General features: G+C 50.6%; 1 protein-coding gene across 3 annotated transcripts; it reads left to right on the top strand.

The window, feature by feature from the left end:
* The first annotated feature begins 4895 nt into the window (after window positions 1-4895).
* Window positions 4896-26903, top strand: SP2 (Sp2 transcription factor). Of its 3 annotated transcripts, none has more exons than XM_081110202.1 (7): window positions 4896-4917; window positions 19460-19539; window positions 20665-21639; window positions 21841-22153; window positions 23482-23656; window positions 23895-24088; window positions 25694-25877. In XM_081110202.1, the coding sequence occupies exons 1-7, from the start codon at window positions 4911-4913 to the stop codon at window positions 25792-25794; spliced, it is 1845 nt and encodes a 614-aa protein (XP_080966328.1). In that variant the 5' UTR covers window positions 4896-4910; the 3' UTR covers window positions 25795-25877. The 3 variants fall into 3 exon arrangements, with proteins under 3 accessions (XP_080966328.1, XP_080966326.1, XP_080966327.1); XM_081110200.1 differs by lacking the exon at window positions 4896-4917 and adding an exon at window positions 25905-26903 and having other exon boundaries at window positions 19459-19539; window positions 25694-25790; XM_081110201.1 differs by lacking the exon at window positions 4896-4917 and having other exon boundaries at window positions 19459-19539.
* The last annotated feature ends 860 nt before the right edge of the window (window positions 26904-27763 follow it).

The following is a 27763-nucleotide window of genomic DNA, read 5'->3' as shown; positions in this document are numbered from 1 at the left end:
TGGACAGCCATCGGCCTGGGCAGGGGAACCAGGAGGCAGAGGGAGGTGATGAGTCAGGGCATGGGTCCATGAGTCCGGAGGGGCATCCCCGGGCCGAGTAAAAGGAGGGGTGGCTGTGTGTGTGCGCACCCGGGGTGCTGAGTGGGGTAGCTGCCACAGAATAAGAGGGAGGTGTCTTTTACAACCTCTTTCCATTTTTTTTTATGCTCACAGAAGACGGAGGAAAAAGAAATAGGTGAACCTGGGAGGGAAAAAATAACCAAGATTTAAACGAGGTGTTGGCCTCATCCGATCTTTCTCTGGGAATATGAGAGTGTCAGGGTGGTTCCAAAAGCCGGCAACTCTGATTTCTCTGCAGGTGGAAAGAGAAGAGAATGTAGAAAACCCCAGGAGGGAAAAGAGAGAAGCAGAGGCTACTGGGGAAATCCCCAAGGCAGAATGAGCAGCCTGGAGAAGGCGGAGTTGGCTGTGACGCTTCAAAAATAAACAATAAACCGGGGTCGTGGCCGTGAGCGTGGACCAACAGCGAGTCAGGAGCTGGGACACTCACTGCTATCCTTCTAGTTCAGGGGTGGGCACACTTTTTGACTCGAGGGCCACAGTGGGTTCTTAAACTGGACCGGAGGGCCGGAACAAAAGCATGGATGGAGTGTTTGTGTGAACTAATATAAATTCAAAGTAAACATCATTACATAAAAGGGTACGGTCTTTTTTTTTTTTTAGTTTTATTCATTTCAAACGGGCCGGATCCGGCCCGCGGGCCGTAGTTTGCCCACGGCTGTTCTAGCTTCTGGGCGTCCGGCAGCAGCGGAACGTGTGGTTCGTCCTAGGAGACCCCAGAGGGGTTTGGAGCTTCTCAAGGGCAGAAACTTGGGTTCTGGGTCCGTCCATCCCTCCCACTAGTGCCCTCGACATCCTGGGGGATCAACACTCATTTTCTGGTACCAACTAGATGGAGGCAGCCGCATGGAAAGGAGAAGGACCAAGGGGATGTTAGGAAAAGCATTGGGAAAATGAAGAGGGAGGGGGGTAAGGGGCAGTCAGGGAAGGAGACGAGAAATGGACGTGTGAGAAGCTGGGGCTGGAAGGGAGGGGGACAAGCCCTTGAAAAGTGATAGAAGGATGTGGTCGGTCAGTCAGTCGGTCAACAAACATTTACTGAGTACCCCCTAGATGTCCAGCAATGTGCTGGGAGTGGAAGGTGCTGTGGTGGGTAAGATAAACATGGGGCCTTCAGGGGTGGGGAATGGTTAGCTTTGTAAATTAGAAATGGGGAGAACGGGAGCAGAAAGAAGCTGGAAATAAGAAAGTAAACATCACTGAGAGAGAACCTGCCCCAGACACGCGGGGAAAGAGCTGTCTCCCCAATTGATGTTGAGACATAGCAGGAACCTCCTGCTGGCACTGGCTCCGCAGACTGAGGCAGGTAGGGTGGGGGAGGGGAGAAATTCAGAAAGGGGAGGGGCAGGAGTGGGCAGGGGTGGAAAGTACAGGCTGTTCACGTGAACTATTTACTTGGGCACCCCCAGTGGGAAGATGCTTTTGGGCGAAGGAGTGGTTCTCAACCTTTGGCTGCCCGCTGGAGTCACCTGAGGAACTGCTTCCTGCTGTCACTCGGGTCCCAAGCCCAGCGATTCTGATGTCCCTGGCCTGGGACGGGACTCAGACTTCAGAATGGATTAAAAGCTCTCCGATGGGTCTGAGAAGCCAGCTGCCTGGCCTCCTTCCCTGTTGAGGACGGGCCATCTTGAAAGAAGCCATCTCTGGGAACACAAGTTTTGAGAATTGCAAGTGATGCTCTAAGACTTCAATGGTCGCCTGGGCCGGTGTGGCTCAGTGGACGGAACATAGGCCTGCGGACTGAAGTGTTCCAGGTTCGATTCTGGTTGGGCACGTGCCAGGTTTGCTGGCTTGGTACCCCATGAGGGGCTTGCGGGAGGCAGCCAATGAGTGATTCTCTCTCATCATTGATGTTTCTCTCTCTCTCTCCCTCTCCCTTCCTCTCTGAAATCAATAAAAAAAATATATATTTTTTTAAAAGAGAGACTTTAATGGTCCTGACGAAAGTAGAAGGGGGTCCTCTCCTTAGGAAGTGGCTCTTCCTGGGCTGTGCCTCTAGTATGAGAGGGGCCAGATCGGCTAGAAATGAAGGAAAAATAAGAAAATGGCAACTCTCAAAAGGGAAGCACCATTCAAGTGACTCAAAATTGCTGCCAAATTCTTCTTAAGTGTTTGCACCCTGCCTTCCCACGCGCACACATGCACACTTTTTTTTTTCACTTCTGCTGTCTCCCTGATGGGGCTCTGGGGGTGGGAGAGGCACAGCTGCCCCCAGCTTTCATCCCACAAAAGGCTTGGCAGCAGCCCAGCGGGATATTCAGCCCCACCTCCCCTCCCTGAACCCCTGAGTCACTGAACCCGGGTGGAGTCCTTAGCTTGACAGTGAAGCAATCTGAACTTGAAAAATGGCCTGGGAACAGAATGTGTGGTCTATATAAACAAGTCCTAGGCAGATTGTATGCAAATATCCATTCTTTAGCTCAATGAGCATTTCCTGCCAGTCCTCTGTGTACCGCCTCAGTCCTTCTGCGGCAGTTCAAGATCTAGCAGGGAGTCAGAAGTGAAAAGAAGTGTGCAATTTACTCACGCTTGTGCCAAGAAATGTTCAGAGGAGGAACAGGCTAAGGCTGGGTGGGAGATTTGTGTTCAGATTCTTTTTAAAAATATATATATATATATTTTTATTGATTTCAGAGAGGAAGGAAGATAGAAACATCAATGATGAGAGTCATTGATCAGCTGCCTCCGGTACGCCCCCTACTGGGGATCAAGCACACAATCCCAGCATATGCCCTTGACTGGAATTGAACCTGGGACCCTTCAGTCTGCAGGTTAATGCTCTATCCACTGAGCCAAACCGGCCAGGCCAGACTTTGAACACAGTCTTGAAGGATGCGTAGGAGTTTCCCAAAACAAAGGAGGGGTTAGGTAGGAAGGGAAATAGTAGAGAGAAGCATTAAGTGTTTAGGAAGGGGGAAATATGTCCTTCAGGCAAAAGGAGTGGATTTGTAGGAAGTTAAAGGGGACGGAGGAGGGAGATAAAGCATGACATACCCAAGTAAAGAGTGTGAAGGACCTCATGTGCCTAAAAAGTGAAGTTTGGGCTTTTTACCCAGGCAGGAGTACGGGGCCAATGGAGGGTCTTAGAGGAGTGATCTCTTTCTCAAGTCTTGTTTTTCAAAGGCTACGCCCGAGAGGAGGACACTGGAAGGCTATTAACATTTATTCAGCAATTCCTGTGCATTAGGCATTCTCAGCATTTCATATTTTTATTGTATCAACCCTTTATGAGTGTTTTTTTTCTCTCTCAAAATTCCAGGAAAGGAAGAAAAGGGCAGAGAGAAAAGAAAGGGTTAAAAATATCGGGAAGCCCTGGCCAGTTTGGCTCAGTGGATAGACCCTTGGCCTGAGGACTCAAGGGTCCCAGGTTCGATTCTGGTCAAGGGCATGTACCTCGGTTGTAGGCACATCCCCAGGAGGGGGTGTGCAGGAGGCAGCTGATCGATGTTTCTAACTCTCTATCCCTCTCCCTTCCTCTCTGTCAAAAATCAATAAAATATATTAAATACATAAATAAATAAAAATATCGGGGAAAAGTATTGATTTTGGAAACTTTGTTATATACACTCTCCTAGGGGTATAAGTGTATTGGCCAGAATGCCAACGTATTTCTCACTGTGGGTTGTGGGGTTTTTTTTGTTTTTTGTTTTTTTTAAAGGAAAGTCACCACCTACAGTGCAGGCGCGCTTAAGGAGCCGCACTGGACGGATGAGGGCAGAGGCGCAGAGTCTGGGCGCCCTGCCTCCCTGCAGGAGGGATGGGTCCGCTTCCAGCCAAGGCCGCTAGGAAGGCAGAGTGCATGCCTTCTCACTATTCGAGGCAGCCCCCCAAGTTACACGTCTACAGGGAAGACCTGGGCAAGATAAGCCTGCTCGGATGGCACCCGCCAGGGGCTTTGCTCGCCGCACCGCTTTCAAAGAGCGACACCAACTCTGTCCACACGAGGCGCTGGCTCGAGCGCAGAGTCCGGGGGTGCCCAGTGCTGCAGAGTGGAGACTCCGGAATCCACGTCCAGAGCTTCAGGTGACTCTGATGCCCGCATCCGGGGGCCGTCCGTTAGAGGGTCGCTGCAGTAATCCCCGCTCTCAGAAGTCACGCAGCCCCAACTCCCGCTTGGTACCCAATGCCTCGTTTTACAAAGTTGCCTGGGAGCGCATGCCCCTCTCCCGAGGCGATGAAGGGCGAGGGACTAAATAAAAGGCTGGTGGCTTTTCACTCACCAGGGACGGGACTGAGCGGCCGAAGGGCAGGAGTCCCCTGCGATACACCGCGCGACTCTGGATGGAGGTGCAATTTTCACGCTATTTACAGGGCTTTTCAAGGGCCTCACCCTGAGGACTTGTGATTGGCTTTAGGGCAGATCTATCACTCATCCTCTGGGTTAGAGGTGGGTGGAAGGTCAACCACGACCAATACAAAACCACTCCTCAAGATAAGCCCCGCCCCATCCAGCTTCCTGTTGCTGTCCATCAACCACCCCGTGGGAGGAACTTTGCTTCCCTCCAGTTGGCTGGCGAACATGTCGCTCACTCTTCAGTAGATTTCCGGTTGGTGCCTCCTACCGTCCATCAGTTACATTTCACATGCCTATTGGCCAAACCAACGTCGCTCTAGATACCTGTCTCTGATTGGTTAGTAGTGCTGTCGGTCCCCAATGCACAACACTCTTATTGGTGAACAGTGCCGTCGCTCGGGCGGTGGCGGGCTCCGGGATTGGCGGGTGCTGGGCGGGCGGTGTCAGGCTCTCGGTGGCGGCGGAGGCGGCGGAGGCCAGGGAGGAAGATGTCGTAATGAGCGGTGGGTCTTGGCCGCTGCCGGCGGGGTCTTCCTAGCCCCCAAGGGTCGGGAAGACGGGCAGAGGCCGCAGGGAGGGGGAACCGGGGCCGGGGGTTGCCCCCTGGGGCCGGGCCTGGCGCCGGGGCCCGGCTCCGGGAGGGGCGGGGGAGGGAGGATTCCCGCCCGGAGGAGGAGCGGGGCTGGCCAGCCGGGCGGAGGCACCCGGAAGGGGGCGTTCGACTCCCCGCCTCCTCGGAGCCCGCTGGGCGGGAGGGCAGCGCTTCCGGGGGCTGGCAGGACGAGCTGGCACCTGGGGCCGACCGATCGCCCCTCCGCCTGGTCGTCCCCCAGCCCCCCCAGCGCTGTCCGGCCCGGGGCTATGGCTTGGGCCTGCTCCGAGGCGGCGACCGACCCCCCTCGCGGTTGCCCTGTGCCGGGAGGACGGACCCTCCTGCACTCGAAGTCTAGGAGCCCACCAGCGATTCAGGGCTCGCCCGAGTGCAGAGAGGGGCAAGGAAGGGATGCTTGCAATCCAGATGGCGCCAAGCACATGCACACCGCTGGGTCTAGAAGCCAACGTGGTTGCCAGTGTCTCCCCATGGAGAGAGGGTGTCGGGACACCAGGGCACTCCCTAGGCAGAGGACCCCTCGCCTTGGACTGCGAGTAGGCAGAACCTTGCCATGTGTTCCTTCCTTTGGATCCTTGAGCCTCCGGCTAAGTATCTTCAGAAACGGAGAGACGTTTAAGGACTTGTAGACGGAGCTAGCCCGGACCTGCCGAATCCCAGAGGCCGGGCACCAACCTAGGGAATGCACGAGAGAAATAAAGCAGAACGGGCGTTTCTTCTCTCCCGCCGCACCCCCATCCCAGTGCATGGCCTGTGTTCCTGGGGGCTTTATAGTTTTAGTTGAAAAGGAACTGTGTTTTCTCTGGGCAATTGAGAAACCTGTCTTCACTGCATTCACTGGTTTTGATTCCAAGATACAGTGGGGCCTTGACTCACCAGCGTCCCGACTAACGAGTTTTTTGAGATACCAGCTGCCTCTCGGCCGATTTTTTGCATTGAGTTGATAGAGTAATTTGAGTGAACGAGCTCGGTCTCGGAACGAATTAAACTCGTAAGTCAAGGCCCCACTGTACTGTCGTGTTTAATCGTTGCTTAGTTAGCTTGAGCCAGAGGGACTCGGTCTGGCTTTCCTCAGTGCACATGTTCCTGAACTTTGTTTCTTCTGAGGTTGGCTTCCTGGCTCACTTCCGTGTTGTTTCCTAGCAAAGGGGAAGGAGAGCCGGCAGGTCTGCTTGAGCAGTGAACTGGGTCCTGGCTGTCCTCCGTGACACCGACCGACTGCATTGCAGCGGGAGGGGTGATGACTTTTAAGGGACACTGGCGTGCACTGTCTAAAACTTACGTGCTGTCCCCGCAAGGCGTTCAGTGTCCCAGCGGAGGGCTGAATGTTGAGTTGGTATTTGGGGTAAGGTTTTTTGGGCTGGAAAGTTCAGGGTTGTTAGCCAACTCACGGAGAGCCTGAAAGGAGGGAATGATGGTGGAGTCCACACCGTAGGAGTAATTTCGAGTAATGACCCAACGAAACCTGTTGTTTGCAGTCATTAATGTAACTGCAGGGACTTTTTAAATTCCTGTGTCTGGTGAAGGGGCTCCTCTGTCATACAACCTACCGATCGGGCTGATGATGTCAGTGTGCCAGTGGCTTCTAACAGGCATTATTTCCTGTTGGAAATGGATTCTCATTGGGCCAATTGGTAAGATGTCTAATTCTGGTTTTTCCACTTGGTTGTACAGAGGCTTAACCTCTTCATTGAAAAGCAGCAACAAGAAGAAAAAAACGCTCTTCTGGCATATGAACCCCCTGAGCTAGGCTGTTAAAGACATTCTCTCTGCTAAGGAGGCCCAGGTTGAGGTAGTTCATAGTCATATCCTGACTGCCCAGCAGGGAGAACTGACTTCAGGAGGCAGAGTGTGACTTCACTGTTGATAGCACATAGATGAAATTTTACTAAAGTTTGGGCCTCTGGAGGTCTGTCAGAGGAAGGAAGAAGCTATAAGAAGATTTTAGCAAATGTCTGGGTAGTTAATTTTGGTGTCTTGGCCTTGCACTTCCTAGTTCTGTTGATTAGTAGCAGTCTTTTGGGGAAGTTGCAGGGTCCCTAACCAGTCCTTTGCCATAGGTATGTAACAACTCTTAAGCTTGCTTTAAGCAAGTATTGCCCAACTAGGGCCCTGTGAAGACATCCTAAGCCAATGGTTCTCAACCTTCTGGGCCTTTAAATACAGTTCCTCATGTTGTGACCTAACCATAAAACTATTTTCGTTGCTACTTCATAACTGTAATGATGTATGTTACGAATCATAATGTAAATATCTGATATGCAGGATGGTCTTAGGCGACCCCTGTGAAAGGGTCGTTTGACCGCCAAAGGGGTCGCGACCCACAGGTTGAGAACCTCTGCTCTAAGCTGTTGCAGCCAACTAATACACCCTGATATTGACTTGGGTTCAGCAATTTTCTAGACATTGCTCACCCCCATTTCTATGATGGAAATGTATGATTTTCTTCTAAGACTTATCTTCACGCCTCTGTTCTCTGTATACACACCAATTAGATGCCTCACTTCCAAAGATTGAAAAACTGAGGGATTATTTAGGGAGTGGGCAGTGGCCACAGAAGAAAGGATGCAGAGAAACACTGCTTTAAAGGGTGTTGGACTATTAGAAAGTTTGGAGGTATAGTTGTGTGAATACTTCTGAGTTTACTAGTAAACAATTCCATGGTCCAGTCTGCAGCCTTGTGGACTGCAGACTTGGAGTAACCTCTCTTTAAAGCCCCGGTACTTGCTTACGAGTTTACTGGATGATAGTGTCCCTTTGGGATTTGTGAACTTCTTCTCGACAAGTTTGAAACCAGGAACACTTGGTCCACAAGCTGGACCCGACCAGCACAAGCTGGGCGGAAGACTGGACCTCCTTATGGAATGTATCTGTTGACGTTTTTGCTTGATTGGTTTTTTTTTTTTGCTTTGTTTTAGTTTTGGATCCACATGCAACTCCTTGTGTGACTTCTAGACCTGTTGAAGGAGGGGGAAATGCTTTCTCTTCATTTCTTCCTTATATTCATAGAGCCAGTGCTTAGATCTTTATATTTCTGAAACGCATTTGAAAGTCTCTCTCTTAAGTTCTTCCTAAATTATCAGTGGATTTCTTTTTGGCTGGAAGCACTTTCGTAGGAGACCTCAGGGTGGGGAGGTCTCACTTTTCTGTTATCTATTGGAAGGAAGGTAAAAACATGGGGCATTACTAATTCAAGGGCATTGCCAGCCTGAGGAGGAAAGGGATTAGCGATTGCCCTTGGGGAGATGCTCCCAGGTTGTACTGTTGGATTTGTTCCAGTTGACGGGATTCCAAAGTGGAAACCGATTTTCCTACGGCTGAAAAGAGAGTCCAGGAGCAGGCTCAGAGTCAGCACTCAGCCGGGGGGAGGCTGCCCACTGCATGTCCAGGAAGCGTTCTTTGCAGATGCACGGAGGCCCCCGCGGCCCAGGGAGTTACTGTACTCCTCACGCCAGGGCCTGGCCGCCGTGCTCTGCTCAGGAGCAAGGGAGTGTGAAGGGGCCGAGTGCCCAGGTAGACGTTGCTGTGGCCCTCCTGTGCGGAGCTCTGAGGAGTGGTGAGATGACAGGGCTGTTTGTGTCACAGGAAGAGCAGGCTTACAGACCCAGCTGTTGGAATCCTTCCTTTGGACATCTCATGCCTTAGCTGCAATTTGTTTGGACATCAGAGCTGCATGCTGTACCGAGCCAGGAGCCCCAGAACATCACAAAGCAGAGGTCTGGCTTGGGCGACTCTGGCTTCCGATGCTGAGGGCCCTGCGAGGCCGTTCGTCCCTAGGCTGTTAGATGGCCTTTTTCATCTCAGCCACAGGGTGGAAGCGGCTCAGGGACCAGTAGGCACGGGCCTGCACATTTCCAGACGTCCTCTTTCTAGCGCTTCCTCGTCGGCCTCTCCTTTGGGACTTGGTGGAATGACAAAGCAGCCTCTTTAGAGAGTGTGAATAGAGAATAAGAGACAGCAGGCAGGACTGTGTGATTGGAAGTGGAATATTCCTGCTCCTGGTCACTGTCTAACTGGAAGTCTCAGATTAGTCTGAAAACAGCAAATCATTTCCCAGCCTTCAAAAAAGTAATCGATAAGCTAACCCTCCCTTCCCAGGGGAAATGAAGTCACCACTCATTTCAGAAGCCGATCCTAGCCCAGGAGTGACTCAAATGTGCCCCCCTCTCTCCCAAACATACCCTATATGTTAACTGAAAGCAGCATTGAAATGTAGCGTGGTGATGATGACGTGTGTGCTCTGCTCCTGTGCAGGAGCAGGAATGGACTGCACTGGGCCTGTGTGAGGTGACTGGTGGGGTTGAGAGTTCCATCTGGCACTGGATCAGCTAAGCTAACCCAGTGAGCAGATCCCAGCTGAGTCAAAGGACATGCAAAGCTGCAGGTTTCCTCTTTTGGTTCGTAAGCTCCATATAGGCTCTCCCCCTCTGCAGCCTCTAGGTTCATGCATTCATCCACTCAACAAATATATATACTAAGCACCTACTGTGTGCCCGGTACGGAGGTACATCAATGGGTGAGGCAGAGAAGTCCATGCCGTTAGGAAGCTTACATCTTAGTGGGAGACAATAAATAACGAATAGGTGTTAGGCAAGGAGAAGTGCTAAGGAGAAAAATAGAGGACAGGAAGAATGTGTGTGTGTGTGGGGGGGGGGGTATGATTTTATAGGGCAGTTTCGGAAGGCCTCTGTGGGAAATGACATTTGCGTAAAACTGAAAGAGTGGAGAGCCATACTCAATCTGGGGTGAGAGACAGAGGGTGAGAACGCAAGCAGAGAGAACAGCAAGTGCAAAGGCCCTGCCTGAGAGGGGCCTTATCTGGCTCGTTCAGGAACAGTAGGGAGGCCCTTGCGGCTGACTAGTGAGGGAGAACGATAGGAGCGAAGTCAGAGGTCCCAGGAGACAGGCCCTGGGTGTCACTGTGGGGACTCTGGCTCCCATTTGAATGGGAGATGGATGCTATTGGAGGGCTCTGAGCAGAGGGCTAACGTCTGCTTTATGTTTGACGGGTCTCACTGATGCATGTTGGGAAAAGACCAACAGGGACAAGGTCAGAAGCCCAGCCAGGAAGAAGGCTTTCACAGTTACACAGGCGAGAGGTGATGGGGACCTGAACCTGGGTGTTAACAAGAGGTGGTGGGGAAAGCAATCAGATTCTGAATATATTTTGAAGGTAGAGCCAAAAGTTTGCCGACTCCAATGCAGAGTGTGGAACCAAAGAGAATCCAGGATGACTCCCACGGCTTTCCGGCTGAGCAGCTGGAGGGATGGAGTGTCATTCACCGCAGTGCGGAAGTTTGACAGGCTCAGAATGAGATATCAGTAGCCCTGTTTGGGCTAGAGATGCTTACTAATACATCCAAGTGGAGATTTCAGTAGGCAGTCAGATATACAAACCTGAAAATATAAATTTGGGAGTCCTCATTATGTAGAACCTAGATGTTAATTGATTTTTTAAAACTATGAGACTAGATGAAATCACCCAGGAAATATGTGAAAACGGAAGAAAAACGGGTCTGGAGACTGAGTCCTGGGGCAGCTCAACCACTTGGAATTTGAGGAGGGGCGGACCTGGTAAAGGAGTCTTACAAGGGGTAGTCAGAGAGGTAGGAGGCTAACCTGGCAAGTATGTCTTGGAGTCAAGTGAAAAGAAGGTGTTCCAAGGAGGACGAGGGGTCAACTGCCAGATCAGCGCAGAAGATGAGGTCTGAGAATTAACCATTAGGCTTAGTAAGGTGGAGGTCACTGGTGGTGTGAGCAGTTTTTGTTGTGTGGATGGGGCAGGCGCAACATGGTTGGAACAGGTTTAAGAAAGACTGGCTGGGAAGAAATTAGGGACAGTAAATACAAGTGACTCTTGCAAGAAATTTTTCTGGAAAAAAGAAATAATAGATTTAGCTAATAAAGGGAATTTTAACTTCTTTTTAAAAAATATAGTTTTATTAATTTTAGAGAAGAAGGGAGAGAGATAGAGGGATAGAAACATCAATGATGACAGAGAATCATTGATTGGCAGCCTTCTGCCTGTCCCAACTGAGTATGGAGCCCGCAACCCGGGCATATGCCCTGACCTGGAATCTGAACCGTGACCTCCTAGTTCATAGGTTGACGTTCAATCATTGAGCCAAGCCGGTCAGGCCAACAATTTAACTTCCTGATGAGATTGTGGACACACATCAGGGTCATGGGCTGAGGATGGGATCGAAGTCAGGAGTAGGGCAGACTGGGTGGATGGTGAAGGGTCTGGGTGGAGACAAGATCTCCATTCTGATCCAGCTGCAACCGAAGTGTGTGCCCTTGACCTGGAATGGAACTTGCGAGCCTTTGGTCCCAGGGCCACACTCTGTCCGCTGAGCCCAAACGGCCAGGGCTACGTTCTTTACAAACCTTCCTCCTTTGGCCTGTGGCATTAGCAAGGCATCCTCCAGAGGTGTTCATATTTAATGAAAGTCAAAAAAATTTCTTTAACTGTTATAGAGCTTTTATATGGTTATTGTGACCGCTGGAGATTAGCTTCTGGGAAATATTCTGTGCAATGTGGAGTCATTCACAAGCTGATTCTCTGACTTAGCCCGTTTGTCAACTCCCTTTGAGGTCCGACATTGTTCTCTAAAACCAGCCTGGCTTGCTTTTCCCTTACCAGCTCTGAATTCTTCCAGGCAAGGCAACTGGGAAAGACTAGGCTTAGAAACTGTTTTGTTGGCTTTAGGCCAGCTGAGCTGACCAAAATAGACAGCAGAAGGACTGTTTGTGCGAGTGAAATTCCTCCAGGGGAAATACCATAGCAGGAGGCCAAGAAAGCAATTGCTGGGATGGTAGGAACCTGAGGCAAAAAAAAAAAAAAAAAAAAAAAAGCAGCTGAGCACCCACATTTGAGTCAAGTTCTCTCTCAGAGGAGAAAGAGCTTCGTGAAGCCTACTGTTGTAGTATTTCTTTGGTCCCCTTTTCTCTCATTCCTGCGTCTCAAGTGAAAGACCAGTGGAACAGCCCCTAGTCCGATGGCCAGAGCTTCGGGATCCCTCAGGCCACTTCCTGTTATGCTAATGGAAAGACCCCCCAGGACAGAAACACACTCCCTCTTGTGTGGTGGGGGAAGAGCTGTGAAGGGTGCCCTGGTGCCTGTACCGGGCACATAACAGGAGCATTTGCCCCACACGTGGGGGTGGGAGGGAGAGGAAAGTTTCCCCCGAGTAAGTTATGAAGGACCTCGGAAGGAGGATTGGAGATCCACAAATGGGAGAGAAGGCATGCGTGGGCTCCGAGTGAGAGAGGGCATGTTCTGTAGGTCCAAAAATGGAGAAAACGGTGTGCCTGCAGGAGGGAAGGGCAGGAGATAAGTAGGAGAGGTAGGGGGGCAAGAGGGGCAGATGGTTTTGACCTCTGTAAGCTTATCATGAGATCAACTGGAAGTCCTTGCAGGATTTAATGAGGGGAGAGGCTGGATGGAATTTGCATTTTAACATGATTCTGACCAGATTATGGAAGCTGGAGAAGAGGGGCAAGACCAGAGCTGGGGAGCTGTTTTGAAGGCTTTGGGCAGAATTTCAGGCTGAGCCAAAGTGGTTAATGCTAGGATAATGGCGATGGAGGTGAGGAGCAATGAGTAGACTGTGGAGAGCTTTATATTTAGGAGGCAGAATCAGGAGGGCTTGATTGGTTGGCAGTGGGGATGATGCTCAGATGTCATTGTGATTGGAAATACCAGGAGAGAGGTTGGTTTAACCAGACATTCACTCAGCCTGCAGCACTGACGGGTCCCTGGGTTGTGGACTGACTGGACTTAGTGTATCTGTTCAGCAAACAGACCTGGCCCACCCTGGGAAGCCCTCCCGTCTCAGGGGCCCTGGAAGGCCTCCGTGAGGAAATGACATGCCTGTTACATAGTGGTCTCACAGTAAATTTTGCTGAAAAAAAAAACAAAAAACAGGCTGAGACCTGAAGGATGAGTAGGTCTTAGCTAGTAAGAGAAGAAAGAGCTCTAAGCAAGGAAAGGGCAGTGGAGAAATGAAGGATCTTCAAGGATCTGGAAGAAGGCCCCTGGTGCCAGGGGATGAGAAAGCTGGAGAGAGTGGGCAGAGGTGACAGCTCAGTGTGGGAGGTTCTGTGGGCAATCCAAGCGACAGGCCCACAGAAGGCTGGGTGTACCGGTCTGCACTGGGCTGAGACCTGGGAGTTGTCAGCCTATGGAAGGTGCTTGAAGCCAAGTCAGAGGGGACAAAGGTGGAAATGAATAATCTATCCCAGCGGTTCTCAACCTGCGGGTCGCGACCCCTTTGGCGGTCGAACGACCCTTTCACAGGGGTCGCCTAAGACCGTCCTGCATATCAGATATTTACATTACGATTCATAACAGTAGCGACATTACTGTTATGAAGTAGCAACGAAAATAATTTTATGGTTGGGCCACAACATGAGGAACTGTATTTAAAGGGCCAGAAGGTTGAGAACCACTGATCTATCTGTATATCAAGAGCTGGGATACTCGGGATGCTTTTCTGCTGGTCTTAGAATTAAACTGGCTTCCCGTATAGAGAAAGGAAAGACAGTGGTCCCATCAGACACTGGACGGCTTGTTGGATGACCTTGGAAGTTTTCCTTGAAACCTGAGAGCTACTCTTGCCTGTATAGTAAATCCCTGTAAAGTTTCACCAGCCGAGGTGAAATCTCTGTTGGGAAAGTCTTAGCCAACCTGAATGATAGAACTCTGAAAGAAATGACACCTTCTTTTTCAAGAGGATGCAGTAATCCCACTTACCAATGTTGCTAAATGTAGGTTCCAGTGACTGGATGTAAACTGCTGTTAAAAGCCAGGTGTACATCCCCGGCCCGGTGGCTCGGTTGGAGCGTTGTCTGTACATCGTAGGTTGCGGGTTCAGTCACTGTTGAGGGTGTGTACAGGAAAGCAACTGATTGATGTTTCTCTCTCACATTGATGTTTCTCTCTCCCTCCCTCCCCCTTCCCCTCTAAGAAAATCAATAAGCATGTTCTCGAGTGAGGATAAAAAAAAAGCAAACGGTACAATTAAAATGGTGGACGTGGTATAAAACAGTAGGATTCCTTTTGCAGTCTTCATACAACTATTTAGCCTTGCTTTGAATAATACGAAGGAAAGCACAATTTATGTCCAAATTACACATTTTAAATATAAAGTTCCAAATTAATGTGATTCTAAAGTACTTTGATCAGAGTCTTGTAGTTACTATCTGCGCCATTTCTTAACCACTTCTCATTTCCAGACACCAACGGGAAATGCTTCTCTTCTCCCTTTTATGGTTAATCTCAGGGTATAATTCTGCAATGGCGGGGAGCGAGATCCTCTCTGTTTTGGTTGCCCGGGGGCCACAAAACTCTGAGTGATCCTAGGAGAGATACAAACAGCGGCTTGCAATCTAGAGGTGTATTTCAAGAGCCAGCTGGGGAGGAAAATGAAACCAAATTGAAATGGTGCGACGTCTGCAGCTTGCTTCAGTAGATTCTGCTGCGGCTTCCTAACTGAAGGCTCACTCAGAGCCCAGCCAGGCCTCCACACAGTTTGAGTCCAGGGTAGTGTGACTGCAGCGGGAGGCAGGGAGATGGGAAGGCAGGTGAGTAAGAAGCTCTAGGCCAGTTTTCATTTTGTTTGCGCTCTGTCCTGTTCTGATGTCCTTCCGTTTCATAACAGACGATGTCTCAGGGAGAGTCATTCACCAAGTTTAGCTAGTGAACCCGAGCCCAGGGAGCCTCCTGGGAAAGCCTCTGCCTTCCCTTTCCAGCCCTGCCAGCAGCTAACTCATCTTGTGTTTTCATCAGTAACGTGGTCTGAGAATTGTAAACATCTTAAAGGCAACTCAGTCCAACTTCCCACCCCATCTAGACATCCCGACTCCAACAGACACTTATTCTGCCTCCGGCTAAATGGTTCCAGAGAAGGGAGAACGTCACTTCAAAAGGCAACTTATTCCATCTTTTGAAAGCTTCCCTCTTAATCTGAATCTGCCTTCTTGAAAGTTCCATCCTGAAATCTTGGTTCCACCCTTTGAACCCAGGATGGAATAAGATACCCTGGTGGATATTGCTGCTCGGGCCCCCTGGTCACAACCATTGCTGCTGCTCTCTGCACCAGCTCCTACTGCAGAGCCCCCTTCCAAAGTGCCCCTCAGAATGAGACCTGCCACTCAGATGTAGCCCAAGTGTGCAGAACACACTAGGACTATTCTTTTTCTTCTTCTGTGATGGAACTTTGGGAAATGCAGTGCAAGGTTGCAGTAGCTTTTTTGGCAACCGCACCGAGATTCTGTTGGCGCCTGTTTAGCTTTGAGTTAAAACCACTGCAGCTTTTTCACATGAGGCTCACGATTAAGCTCTGTCTTCCTGTCCTGTATACATGTTACTTTTTAAAAGAATCTTAAGAATTTATTCAACTTTAAAGTTTAAACCACCAGTTATTGATTACCCACTACATGATTAATGCTTTTCATATCAATTGTTGGTGCCTCCTGGAATCCCATGAGGATGACTACCTATGTTTTACAGAGGGTGCTGATGACTAGCACAGTACAAATTCTCACTTAGGTCTGGAGCCTTCTGCACATACCATTTTTTAAAGAGCTCTTTGAATCCTAATACTGACACCCATTGTGTTTGCAATCCTTCTCAGTCCTGTGACTTCTGCAAATTGAACGTGCCTACTAAGTCGTTGGACAGTTTCCCAAAGTTGGGAGGTGGTTAGACTACTTTAAAGCAGCAATTTCCAATCTCTATGGCACAAAAGCAATTTAGTGAGTCACAATCAGCATCTCTATATATAAAAGCCTAATATGCAAATTGTCCCTGCGGGAGTTCTACCGGGAGACCAATCGCTTGCTATGACGTGTGCTGACCACCGGGGGTGGCGCAGAACGAAGGGAGGCCCCAGCTGGTAGCCAGAAGGAAGGCCCTGATGGGCCCTGATAGCTGGCCAGGCCTAGGGACCCTACCTGTGCACGAGTTTCATGCACCAGGCCTCTAGTTTAAAAATAAAAGCCTAGGCCCTGCTGGCATGGGTTCAGTGGTTGAGCATGGACCTATGAACCAGAAGGTCATGGGTTTGATTCCCAGTCAGGGTACATGCCTGGATTGCAGGCTTGATCCCCAGTAGAGGGTGTGCAGGAGGCAGCTGATCAGTGATTCTCCTCCTCTCTCCTTCTCCTTTCCACTCTCTCTAAAATCAATAAAAACATTGATGTTTCTCTCTTTTTCCCTTCCTCTCTAAAAATCAATTCTTTTTCATTTTAAATTTTTTATTGATTTTAGGGGAGAGAGATAAGAAACATCAATGATAAGAGAGAATCATTGATTGGCTGCCTACTGCACCCCCCCCCCCACTGGGGACCGAGCCCACAACCCGGGCATGTGCCCTTGACTGGAATCAAACCCAGAACCCTGCATTCTGCAGGCCAATGCTCTATCCACTGAGCAAAACCAGCAAGAGCTCTAAAAATCAATTTTTAAAAATAGTTTAAAAATATCAAATAGAGTAGGAAAATATCAAAGTCCATCACATGTAGTAAGGGCATATTTTGTTACTGGAAACTTTATATATATATATGTTGATTTCAGAGAGGAAGGGAGAGGGAGAGAGAGATAGAAACATCAATGATGAGAGAAGGAGCCAAACTGGCTAGGGCATCTGGAAACTCTTATTGCATGAGCACGGGACAAGGAAGTGTGTGGGTGTATGTGTGAGTGTGTGTGTATGCACTGGATCTTGATGTAAATTGTTTTTATAGCTGTGGTTCATGGTCTGAATAGTTTGAACGCTGCTGTAGAGAAAAGATGTTTTTGAGTCAACTTAGTTTGTTTTCATTATAATGCTACAACTTAATTATGTACTCACGTAAATCTGTGTATCAACTCACTGATCTAGCTCCTATAAAATTAAGTAAATAACTACCCAAAAACCAGTAAAATTCAAACCGACATCATTCTGGGAGGACGACATTAGTGTGAACCTGAATCGCTGTTGTCAGCATAAGCATGGCACAGACTTGACACCATGGCCTCCGTGGCTTCCGCACGCCCACCCTGCAGTGTCTAGTGAGGAGAGGCAATCCTCCCAGCTTCTGAAGAGCTGTCATGCCTCACGTTGCACAAATGTATCGAATGAGTTAAATGCAGAATTAAATTGTCTGAATTAGCCCACGCAGTTAGAATAGTACCACTTGGCACTAGTACAGTTGTAAATACACATCTCGGCCCTGAAATGTGCAAATCTGGGGTAAGCAACAATCACCCAGCGACCTACAGTATTTGTTCCTTTTTAAAAGATGATCTTCACAGTGAAAACAAGAACAAAACATTCTGGTAGAGAAAGCTGGAGCCTCTGAGGAGAAGCCTGCAGACCCTGGTCCTGGGCCCCATCCCTAGTGTGAGGCACCCTGGTTGACCTCGCAGCAGCCAGCTAGACAGCATGGATCTCAACACTTAGGTGGAGGCACGTTCAACTTAGCCCCCAAAATAGACCATCCTGCCTGCAGTGCCTTCCCTTCTTATCAGAATATTACAAAAATTTCACCCAGGTGCCTTGTTGAAAGAAAATGTGCAGAGTATACCATTCTGACGTATCCAGCCAAAACCCCACAAAACAGATTTGTTCAGATGACAGACGTTTTTTGCAGCCGTGTGCTTACTCCTATGACTACTGTCCTGCTCCGTTACCGCAGTAGTTGTAGTGCTGGTCAGTCATTCATTCTAGGTTCTGACAAGGATCAGAGTGATATTTCCAGATCTCCCTCTACTCTGGGTTTTGCCCGGAGCTGCCCTCTGGCTCCTCACTCTTACTCCTGAGCTACGAAGTCTCTCCTCTGGGGTGCTGCTGTGTGGCCTTAGAGCCGGGAACCATTTGAGGCATTGGTGTGCCTTCTTCCTAGCCCATCACCTGTCCTGGATTCAGTCCCCCATTCACCTTTTCTTTACCTTTTCCCATTTAAGAATCTTCCTCCCAGCCCTGGCTGGTGTGGCTCAGAGGGTAGAGCGTCAGCCTGCGGACTGAAGGGTCCCGGGTTTGATTCTGGTCAAGGGCACATACCAGGTTGCAGGCTCAATCCCCAGTAGGGGGCGTGCAGGAGGCAGCTGATCAATGAGTCCCTCTCATCATTGATGTTTCTATCTTTCTCTCCCTCTCCCCTCCTCTTTGAAATCAATAAAAATATATTTTAAAAAAAAAACAACCCTTCTCCCATAGAGAGAAGCCAGAGGCCAGCGAAAATTGAATTGTTCCACTTTCTCCCCAACCTCTCCTCAATCTAGATGCCCAGCAGGGGCTCATTGCCTAAGCCATTTTGCCTTTTTGAGCCTCTGAAGTAATTAATACCCTTCTTGTTTCTGTGCTTCCCGAAATCTACTTTCGAAGGGTCTAGGATACAAGTTAGACTCTGCCCAGTGTCCTGTTTTCTTCAGTGATGTATGAACTGTAAGATAGCTTAGATTCTTTCCCCCAATTCTCATGATTTCCATTTTACCTATCTTATATTTATCTTAGGTGAGACTTAATTCAGAGCAGAGATTCCTTTAATTACTTCCTCAATGTTCTTTATCTTCCTTTATTTTAAAAAGAGTACAATGGAATACATTTATTGTGAGAAAATGACAAAATACAGAGAAAAACAAGGAGAAAAATTCTCTTAGTCAAGCAAAATCCAACTACCAGGAGATAATGGTTTTTAACATTTTAGCAATTTAAGACTTTTTCCTGCTATATTCATATATTGAAATACATATACATTTAAACAAAAACAGAATTTACTCTATCTTTATTCTCATTTTATTCAGTTACCTATTGGGCCAACCAGGTGATACCTAGTATGGGGCCATCCCTATTGTAAATTCACATAAAGCACTTCTCCATATGCTATAGACCAGTACCTGGGCCTTTGTGGTGAAGGCAGAGCATAAAGCACCCAGGACTTGGGCATGGAGTAGCTGTGTCCTTGTCAGGGATCCTGACTGAGCCAAGCTTCTCTTCCAGGCTGGCCTGGCGTCTGGCCACAGCAGTGAGCAGGAAGCCTGGGTCAGGGCTGGAGGAGTAGCTGGGGGAGGGGCTTCCCCACCCACCATGCAGGGGTCCTGACCTAGGGAGAGTCAGCAGTGCCCCACAGAGAGGGCTCCCTAGGCTCACGGTGCAGTTACGGAAGCTGCTCTTGGTATAATCTCAGCATCTTCGTGTTATCTCAGGCTTTATGTTGGCTGGAGGGGACAGTCCAGGGAAGGCAGGACCAGCTGTCCTCACAGCCGTGGATGGCTGAGTCTGAGGAGAGGAGAAGGGCGCCTGCTGAAAAGATGCAGGTTGCTCAGCGTGAGTGGGTCAGTGTGGGGAAAGCTCTTAGAGAAGCGGCAGCAAAGAGACAAAACGGAAATACCAGGCAAGTGGGTTTGGGTTCTTTGGGGGCATTTTGTGCATGACTTTCTTTTCTTCCAGCAGATCCACACACCAGCATGGCTGCCACTGCTGCTGTCAGTCCCAGTGACTACCTGCAGCCCGCTGCCTCCAGCACCCAGGTGAGTGGGCTCTGAGGGTGGGGGGCTGCATCAGCCCGGAAGGACTCCTGAAGCTGCCATTCAACCAGACTGAGCACTCACTGTAAACACCCCAGGACAGGAGACCAAGGGGAGTTCAGTTATCTACTGTTTCTGAATTAAGAAACCATGGCCACTAACCTAAGGGACCACAATTGGGTCAGGGGGAAAGCAGGATTAAACTCAAGGTCTCTTCCACTAGCTCCACTGACCATATAAGGAAAATAGAGGCTGTGTCCCCACAGCCCAGAGACTGCCTTGTAGCCTCAAAAGAGCAGCATTCCCTGGTCAGTGAAGTCATGTCCCTAGAAAACACTTGACCAGAGGGTTACTCCTCTTGTGGCTCCTCCCTTTTCCTTTCCCTCTCCCTTCCTCAGTTGAGGAATCGGGGATCCCGTAATCCCTGTGGTGGGCCAACGGAACTCCACGTACGAGCTCAGGGTGGTTCTGTGCCCTGTTAGAAACGAGGCCAGTGGGGAGTAAGTGGCCAGCTCATGCCGCTAGTTCACCCTGTCCTGGGTGCTTCTGGGGCACTCCCTCCTGAGAAAGACATTTCCCACCCTTTCTCCCTTATTACTCAAGTGGAGGCCGGTGCACGTCATTTGTGCACTGGGGGAGAGAGGGGTCCCTCAGCCCAGCCTGCACCCCCTCTCCCAGTCTGGGACCCCTCAGGGGATATCTCCTAAGCTGGCAGTCGGATATCCCCTGAGGGGTCCAGAGGTGGGAGAGAGGCTTCGGCCACCGCCACTGCACTCGCCAGCCACTGCACTCGCAAGCCGTGTGCCGGCTTCTGGCTGAGGGTTCTGCCGCTGTGGGAGTGCACTGACTACCAGAGGGCAGCTCCTGCATTGAGCATCTGCCCCCTGGTGGTCAGTGCGTCATCGCAACTGGTGGTTCTGCTGTTTGGCTGATTTGCATATTAGGGTTTTATTATATAGAATGGAGAAACCAGCAGGGACAACAGGACCACTGCAGGGGGAGGGTGCTGGCACCCTGCCTGCCACGGAAGTGGGGAGGAACCTGCCAAGAGGAGAGGATCAAAACAGGCAGAGGGTGGCTGGGCTACAGGCCCTCACGTCTCACTCTTCTCCTCTGGGTTTTTTGCAGGATTCCCAGCCATCTCCCTTAGCCCTGCTTGCTGCAACATGTAGCAAAATTGGGCCTCCAGCTGTTGAGGCTGCTGTGACGCCTCCTGCTCCCCCACAGCCCACACCACGGAAACTGGTCCCTATCAAACCTGCCCCTCTCCCTCTCAGCCCCGGCAAGAATAGCTTTGGAATCTTGTCCTCCAAAGGAAACATACTTCAGATTCAAGGGTCACAACTAAGCACATCCTATCCTGGGGGTCAGCTGGTGTTCGCCATCCAGAATCCCGCTGTGATTAACAAAGGGACCCGAGCAAATGCCAACATCCAGTACCAGGCGGTCTCTCAGATTCAGGCGAGCAGTGGCCAGACCATCCAAGTACAGCCCAATCTCGCCAACCAAATCCAGATCATCCCTGGCACCAACCAAGCCATCATCACCCCCTCACCATCCGGTCACAAGCCTGTCCCCATCAAGCCAGCCCCTGCCCAGAAGTCAAGTACAACTACCACCCCCGTGCAGAGCGGGGCCAATGTGGTGAAGCTGACGGGTGGGGGTGGCAACGTGACACTTACTCTGCCTGTCAACAACCTTGTGAACACCAGCGACACCGGGGCCTCCACTCAGCTCCTCACAGAGAGTCCTCCCATCCCGCTGTCCAAGACGAATAAGAAAGCCAGGAAGAAGAGTCTTCCTGCCTCCCAGCCCTCGGTGGCTGTGGCTGAGCAGGTGGAGACGGTGCTGATCGAGACCACAGCGGACAACATCATCCAGGCAGGAAACAACCTGCTCATTGTTCAGAGCCCTGGTGGGGGCCAGCCAGCTGTGGTCCAGCAGGTCCAGGTGGTGCCCCCCAAGGCCGAGCAGCAGCAGGTGGTGCAGATCCCCCAGCAGGCCCTGCGAGTGGTGCAGGCGGCATCTGCCACCCTCCCCACTGTCCCCCAGAAGCCCTCCCAGAACTTTCAGATCCAGGCGGCCGAGCCAACGCCTACTCAGGTACCACGCACACCCTCTGCACCTGCCTTCCTCTCCTTAGCACTAACTGGCTAGCGCTCCACTCAGCTTGCCTTTGAAGATCTGCTGGTGCATTTCCCGATTTGATCTGAATGTTCAGAGTCAGTATCGTTTGGGGTGGGCAGTAAGTGCGGGAACCAGGCTCTCCTGGGACACTGACGTTTTCTCTCTGGTCCCTCCCAGGTCTACTTCCGTACGCCTTCCGGTGAGGTGCAGACGGTCCTTCTCCAGGACAGCTCCCCAGCAACAGCTGCCCCCACCTCCGCCACCACTTGTGGCAGTCCTGCACCCCGTGCTCCCCATCCGAGCGGGACCAGCAAAAAACACTCAGCCGCGATTCTCCGGAAAGAGCGTCCCCTGCCAAAGATCGCCCCCGCCGGGAGCATCATCAGCCTGAATGCAGCCCAGCTGGCGGCGGCGGCCCAGGCCATGCAGACCATCAACATCAATGGTGTCCAAGTCCAGGGTGTGCCTGTCACCATCACCAACGCCGGTGGTGAGGGAAGACCCCTGGGCTGGGGCGTGGGTGGTGCCTGCACATCCCTCGCATCGGAACTGGGCGCCAGCCCCGTGCTTCCCAGGAACAGGAGTGAGGATAATACCCGACACTGTCTCAGCCTTTCCCGCTTAAAAGCATGTCCACTCGGTCCTTAGCCCTGCGAGGTAGTGTAAGATGCTATTGGCCCCAACTTACAGCTGAAGACCTCGAATATGGTGGAGAGAATAAGATATACTAGGAGAAAACTCCAGCTAACACCAAATGCAAATTCGTTTGGTACAGACCAAAGACAGATACATCTTCAAGGGATGCCCTGGGTAAAGAAACTTGAAGGAAGACTTCCAGAATGAGGAAAGCCTTGAGTTAACGTTGGGAGGAAAGGAAGGAGCCTTTGGCAGTGGGAATGGCTTGTGGTTCACTTCTGCTGAGTGGGAATATTTGGTAATATTTACAGTATGAAAGCAGCGTTGCAAATCAGCAAAGGAATATTGTAGCTACCTAGCAAAAACGGTTCCTTGCCTTGCCTTGCCTTCTTTAGCCAGGTGAAGGCCTTTACAGGGTAGTGGCACTTGAACACCAGCTGTAGGCCAGCAGCACTCCCCTGCTTTGAAAGGCTTTATGCAAGTCCTAGAGGACTGGTTTTTTTTTCCAAAGCCCTCAGAACTGTCTTCTTTATTTAAATATGTTTTTATTGATTTCAGAGAGAGGGATAGAAACATCAGTGATGAGAGACAATCATTGACTGGCTGCCTTTTACATGCCCCCTACTGGGGATCAAGCCTGCAACCCACCCCCCACCCCCGGCATGTATCCTGACCAGGAATCACACCTAACCTCCCGGTTCACGGGTCAGTGCTCAACCATGAGCCACACCAGCCTGGCTCTTACTCTTAACAGAAATCCCTGGAGACTTTCTTGAGAACAGGTATCTCACAAGGGCCTAAGGCTGGAGGAAATTCTGGAAGAAACACCCCTCAAGACAAGACCCTTCCCAATTGAAATATGTGAAAGCACGTTTGGCTGGTATGGTCTGGTGGTTCAGCACATGGATGCTGACGTCACCTGCCTGGGTTCGGACCCGAGTCCTGCCACTTCCTAGCTGTGACCTTGATATGTTATTGGGCCTCAGTTTCTTCAACTGTGAAAGGAGGATAATATATCTGTTTCATAGGACTGAAGGTTGCAGGCGTATCTGGCATATAACAGGCTCAGAAGCATTAGCTGTCTGGTTGTCCTTATCATGTGCAGAAGGGAAGGAGGGTGTCAGGCGCCCTGCTCTGTCCCTTCAGGCTTTCTCACCCAGCCATGCCCTGCCACCCCCACAGGGCAGCAGCAGCTGACGGTGCAGAACGTTTCTGGGAACAACCTGACCATCAGCGGGCTGAGCCCCACCCAAATCCAGCTGCAGATGGAGCAGGCCCTGTCGGGAGAGGCCCAGCCCGGGGAGAAGCGGCGCCGCATGGCCTGCACATGTCCCAACTGCAAGGACGGGGACAAGAGGTAACGGGAGCATCCTGGCCGCCTGGCCTGTGCCTGTTCCCCAGCCCTTCCTGGGACACAGATCGGGGGGGGGGGGGGGGCGGGGGGGGGCAAGGTAGCGACTCCACACCACCTTGCCGCCTCACCTCCTCTGCTCTCTGACCTGCCCCCACATCCTCTCTCCATCCCATCCTGCCCCCATCTTCTGTTCCTTCCTCACTACGTTTCCCTTTCCCTCCCTCCCACTCGCCATTCCCAGGTCCGGAGAGCAGGGCAAGAAGAAGCACGTGTGCCATATCCCCGACTGTGGCAAGACTTTCCGGAAGACATCCTTGCTGCGGGCCCACGTGCGCCTGCACACCGGCGAGCGGCCCTTTGTCTGCAACTGGTTCTTCTGTGGAAAGAGGTTCACACGAAGTGATGAACTCCAGCGGCACGCTCGCACCCACACAGGTCTGTTCCCTCTCCCCATGGCACACTGCCTCCCAGACGGCTTCTCACCCCCTTCCCTGGCAGGCTTGCAACCACACGGGTCCTCCCCCCACCACTCCCTGCACCCCCACTCCATTGCCCTCAGTGGCATCCAGATTCTTGGCCCTGCCGAGGAACTGCCACACTGAGCAGGAGCTACAGGCTGTCTTCTCAGGGCTCCAAGCCTACCCAGGAAATGCTTTCAGGCCATTCCTTTATCGGTGTTTCCCAAAGCATCGTGCAGCCTTGATGACTTCTTCCATAGCTGCAGTTATTTATGTAACAAGCACTGACGTCGTGTGCCAGGCACTGTACTGCGCACTTTACAGCCGACTAATTCAATCCTCAGGACAACTCTATGGGGAGGGTGCTTCGATCATGCCCATTTTACTGAGGCATGGAGAGGTGGCTCGGTCTCAGCTAGTGGAGCTGGGTTCAGACGCAGGCCCCCTGGCTCCCAAATCCACACTCTTCCCCCCCCCCCATTTGAAATATAATCATATCGATGAAACTATACATTTCTACACTAAAGACAAGTTATAGAATAATCCCGAGTAATGTTGATAGGAGCTACAACTTTAGCCCATCTATTATTTTTTTAAATATATTTTTATTGATTTTAGACAGGAAGGGAGAGGGAGAGATAGAAACATCAATGATGAGAGAGAATCATTGACTGACTGCCTCTTGCATGCCCCCTACTGGGGATCGAGCCCACAACCAAATAGAACCGGGGATCCTTGAGTCCACAGGCCGACGCTCTATCCACTGAGCCAAGCCAGCTAGAGCTAGCCCATCTATTATTTCTCTCTCTTCTTCTTTTTTTAAATGTTTTTATTGATTTGAGAAAGAGCGGGAGAGAGATAGAAACATGAATGAGAGAGAAACATCATCAGTTGGCTGTCTCCTGCATGTCCCCTACTGGGGATCAAGCCTGCAACCCGGGCATGTGCCCCAACCAGGAATCGAACCATTGACCTCTTGGTTCCTAGGTCGACACTCAACCATTGAGCCACACCAGCTGGGCTAGCCCATCTATTTCAATTACAGGTATTATGATTTCAGATTTTCAAGGATGCAACAGCACTACATTGAGCTGTTACTACCAAGTCCACACTCTTAATTGCTACCCCATATTGCCTTTCCTATTATTATTTCCTGAATGATTGTCCTGAAATCGTTTCACTATTTTCACTCATTTATGGGTCCAATCACTATTATTATTATTTTGTTGTTGTTATTGTTAATCCTCACCTGAGGACATTTTTTTCCATTCATTTTTAGAAAGAGTGGAAGGGAGAGGGAGACAGAAACATTGATGTGAGAGAGACACATCGATTGGTTGCCTCCTGCATGCACCCCGACCAGGGTCAGGGAACTTGCAATCAATATACATGCCCTTGACCGGAATCGAACCTGGGACCCTTCGGTCTGCAGGCCAACGCTCTACCTACTGAGCCAAACTGGCTAGTGCGCAATCACTATTGTTTTTGACATCACAAGCTTGATGTCACGTGTGCCTCTCCTCTTGGGGGGCTGGATAGTCTGTGAATGAGCTCTTGAGTGATGGCCATCTCCTCTTCCCAGGGGACAAACGCTTTGAGTGTGCCCAGTGTCAGAAGCGCTTCATGCGGAGTGATCACCTCACCAAACATTACAAGACGCACCTGGTCACGAAGAACTTGTAAGGCCCACTGAGGCGGGAAGCCCGAAGATGCAGCCCCCTGGTAGAAAGGGGCCCCGGCGGTCCTGGGCCTGCCCTCAGCCCCGCCCTCCTGTTTTGCAACTGTCCTCACAGGAGGGGGTTCTGCTGCCCCACACTCGCCTCTGCTGAAGCCCTTGGCTCTGCCCTGGCCCTTGCCTCTCACCAGACCGGGGACACTGGCTCTCCCAATGAGACGTTCTAAACCAGGACGAGTGGGAACCTTTATTTCCAAAGGAAAAACATGAATTTCACTCCATCGAGGAGCAAAGTGAGTCCTCCCCTCCCCCCCCCCCCCCAAACACTGCGAGAGTCGCATCATCGTGCCATGCCCCGCTCTCCTGCACCTCCCTGGCCCCGGCACCTCAGACACCCGGGCCCTGCCCCCAGGGCACCACCCAGGGCACCACCGGCATCCACCTCCTGCCAGGCTCAAGAGGCCGCCTCCACTCCACACGCCCCGCCCTGCCACAGCTCTTCTCCAGCACATTCCAACTTTCTATTTAAAAATGAAACTACCACGGACTCCCCGATCCCCCTTTTTCTATGGAGAACGTTGCCTTATACTCGATTTCAGATAATGAACACTGTGTATTGTGTGTGCTTTAAAGTTTTATTTAATTGCTCCCTTCCTCCTGTACTGTTACTCACTCCCCCATGCCTGCTTTCAGTTTAGGGTTTTGGGGGGCAGTGATGAGCATATGGGTTTTTTTTCTCACTAGCAGTTCTCTTTTCTAAATGACACAGCATTTCAATTTGAATCTGGATTCAGATAAAAACTTCACATCCTGAACCTTTCCGCTCTCCCTTCATCTCACCTACCCCTACCGGCCCAAGCTCTAGTTATGTACAGTGTATATTGTATAATAGACAATTGTGTCTACTACATGTTTAAAAACATATTGCTTGTTATTTTTGAGGCTTTTAAATTAATAAACAAAATACAACTTTATTTTTAGTTGTAACTGCTTGAGGTATGTTTTATGATTGACAGATTTGTTATCCTTTATTAACGATGTACTTTGTTGTTCAGCATTGGGCTGACAAAAATTTTTTCTTGCTAATAAATTTAGTTGCCTGAGGCAAAATCCGCAACTTGGCAGTGCAGCTTCCTTTGTCTTTGACCTCATAGAGCTTGGAGGGGGGACGGAGGGGAGGGAACCTTGGTCTCAGAGTGGTCCACCTAAGACCAAACAGGACCTTCCTCTCCTGGCCTGAAAAGGTCGCGGCCACACAGACCTCATGGCATTGGCACCAGCCCCCAGAGCACCTGGGTGGGCCCTCCAGGGGGACAGGCCTAGCACAGGTGTTCCTGCTTTGTTCTTCTATAGCCAGTTTTGCCCAGATCAAAGCAGGCACACTGTTCAGACTCAAGTCACAGCAATGTCTCCCTTACCAGCAAACTACTTCTTCCACTCAGCTCTCCAACGCCCAGACACAGGTCTTGCTCTCACTTGGGAGAGAGAGCCAAAGGGGCCTGGCTCTGTCATTTCCAGAGGCTGGAGAGTCTGGAGAAAACGAAATTGCTAAGGACCCAGATCCCTTCCCAGGGCAGAGAGCCAGGCCTGGAGCCCATGTCTATCCAAGAGAGGACCCCGGCCACAGATTCTGCTTTTCTCTACCCATCACCCCAGCACCAGGGGGGCAGTGAGCTGTTCTGTTTTCACCAAGTGTTGCAGATTCACACCTTGGTGGGGATTTGCGGGGGAAGCAGAGAGGTATGAAGGGGGTCAAGGTTGTGATGTTACGGAGATTTTGATTGGAGTACACGGGCGGGATGCTGAGAGCAACTGGGCTGAAGGGAGAGAGTTATTCCCAAGCAGATAAAGAACAGCATGTGCTCTCCTTACACGGACAGTGCCTTTTTACTCACCTTGAAGGGTGCACTGCACCCAGGGTCGCTGTTCCGTGCAGGAGCGCCAAGGCTCCTTTGGAGCTATCCACTCCCTTACTCT

This window comes from Myotis nattereri, assembly GCF_964212035.1.
Source record: "Myotis nattereri genome assembly, chromosome: 16".
Lineage (NCBI taxonomy): Eukaryota > Metazoa > Chordata > Mammalia > Chiroptera > Vespertilionidae > Myotis > Myotis nattereri.
The sequence above is the reverse complement of the archived record's forward strand: the minus strand, read 5'-3'. Positions and strand labels throughout refer to the sequence as shown.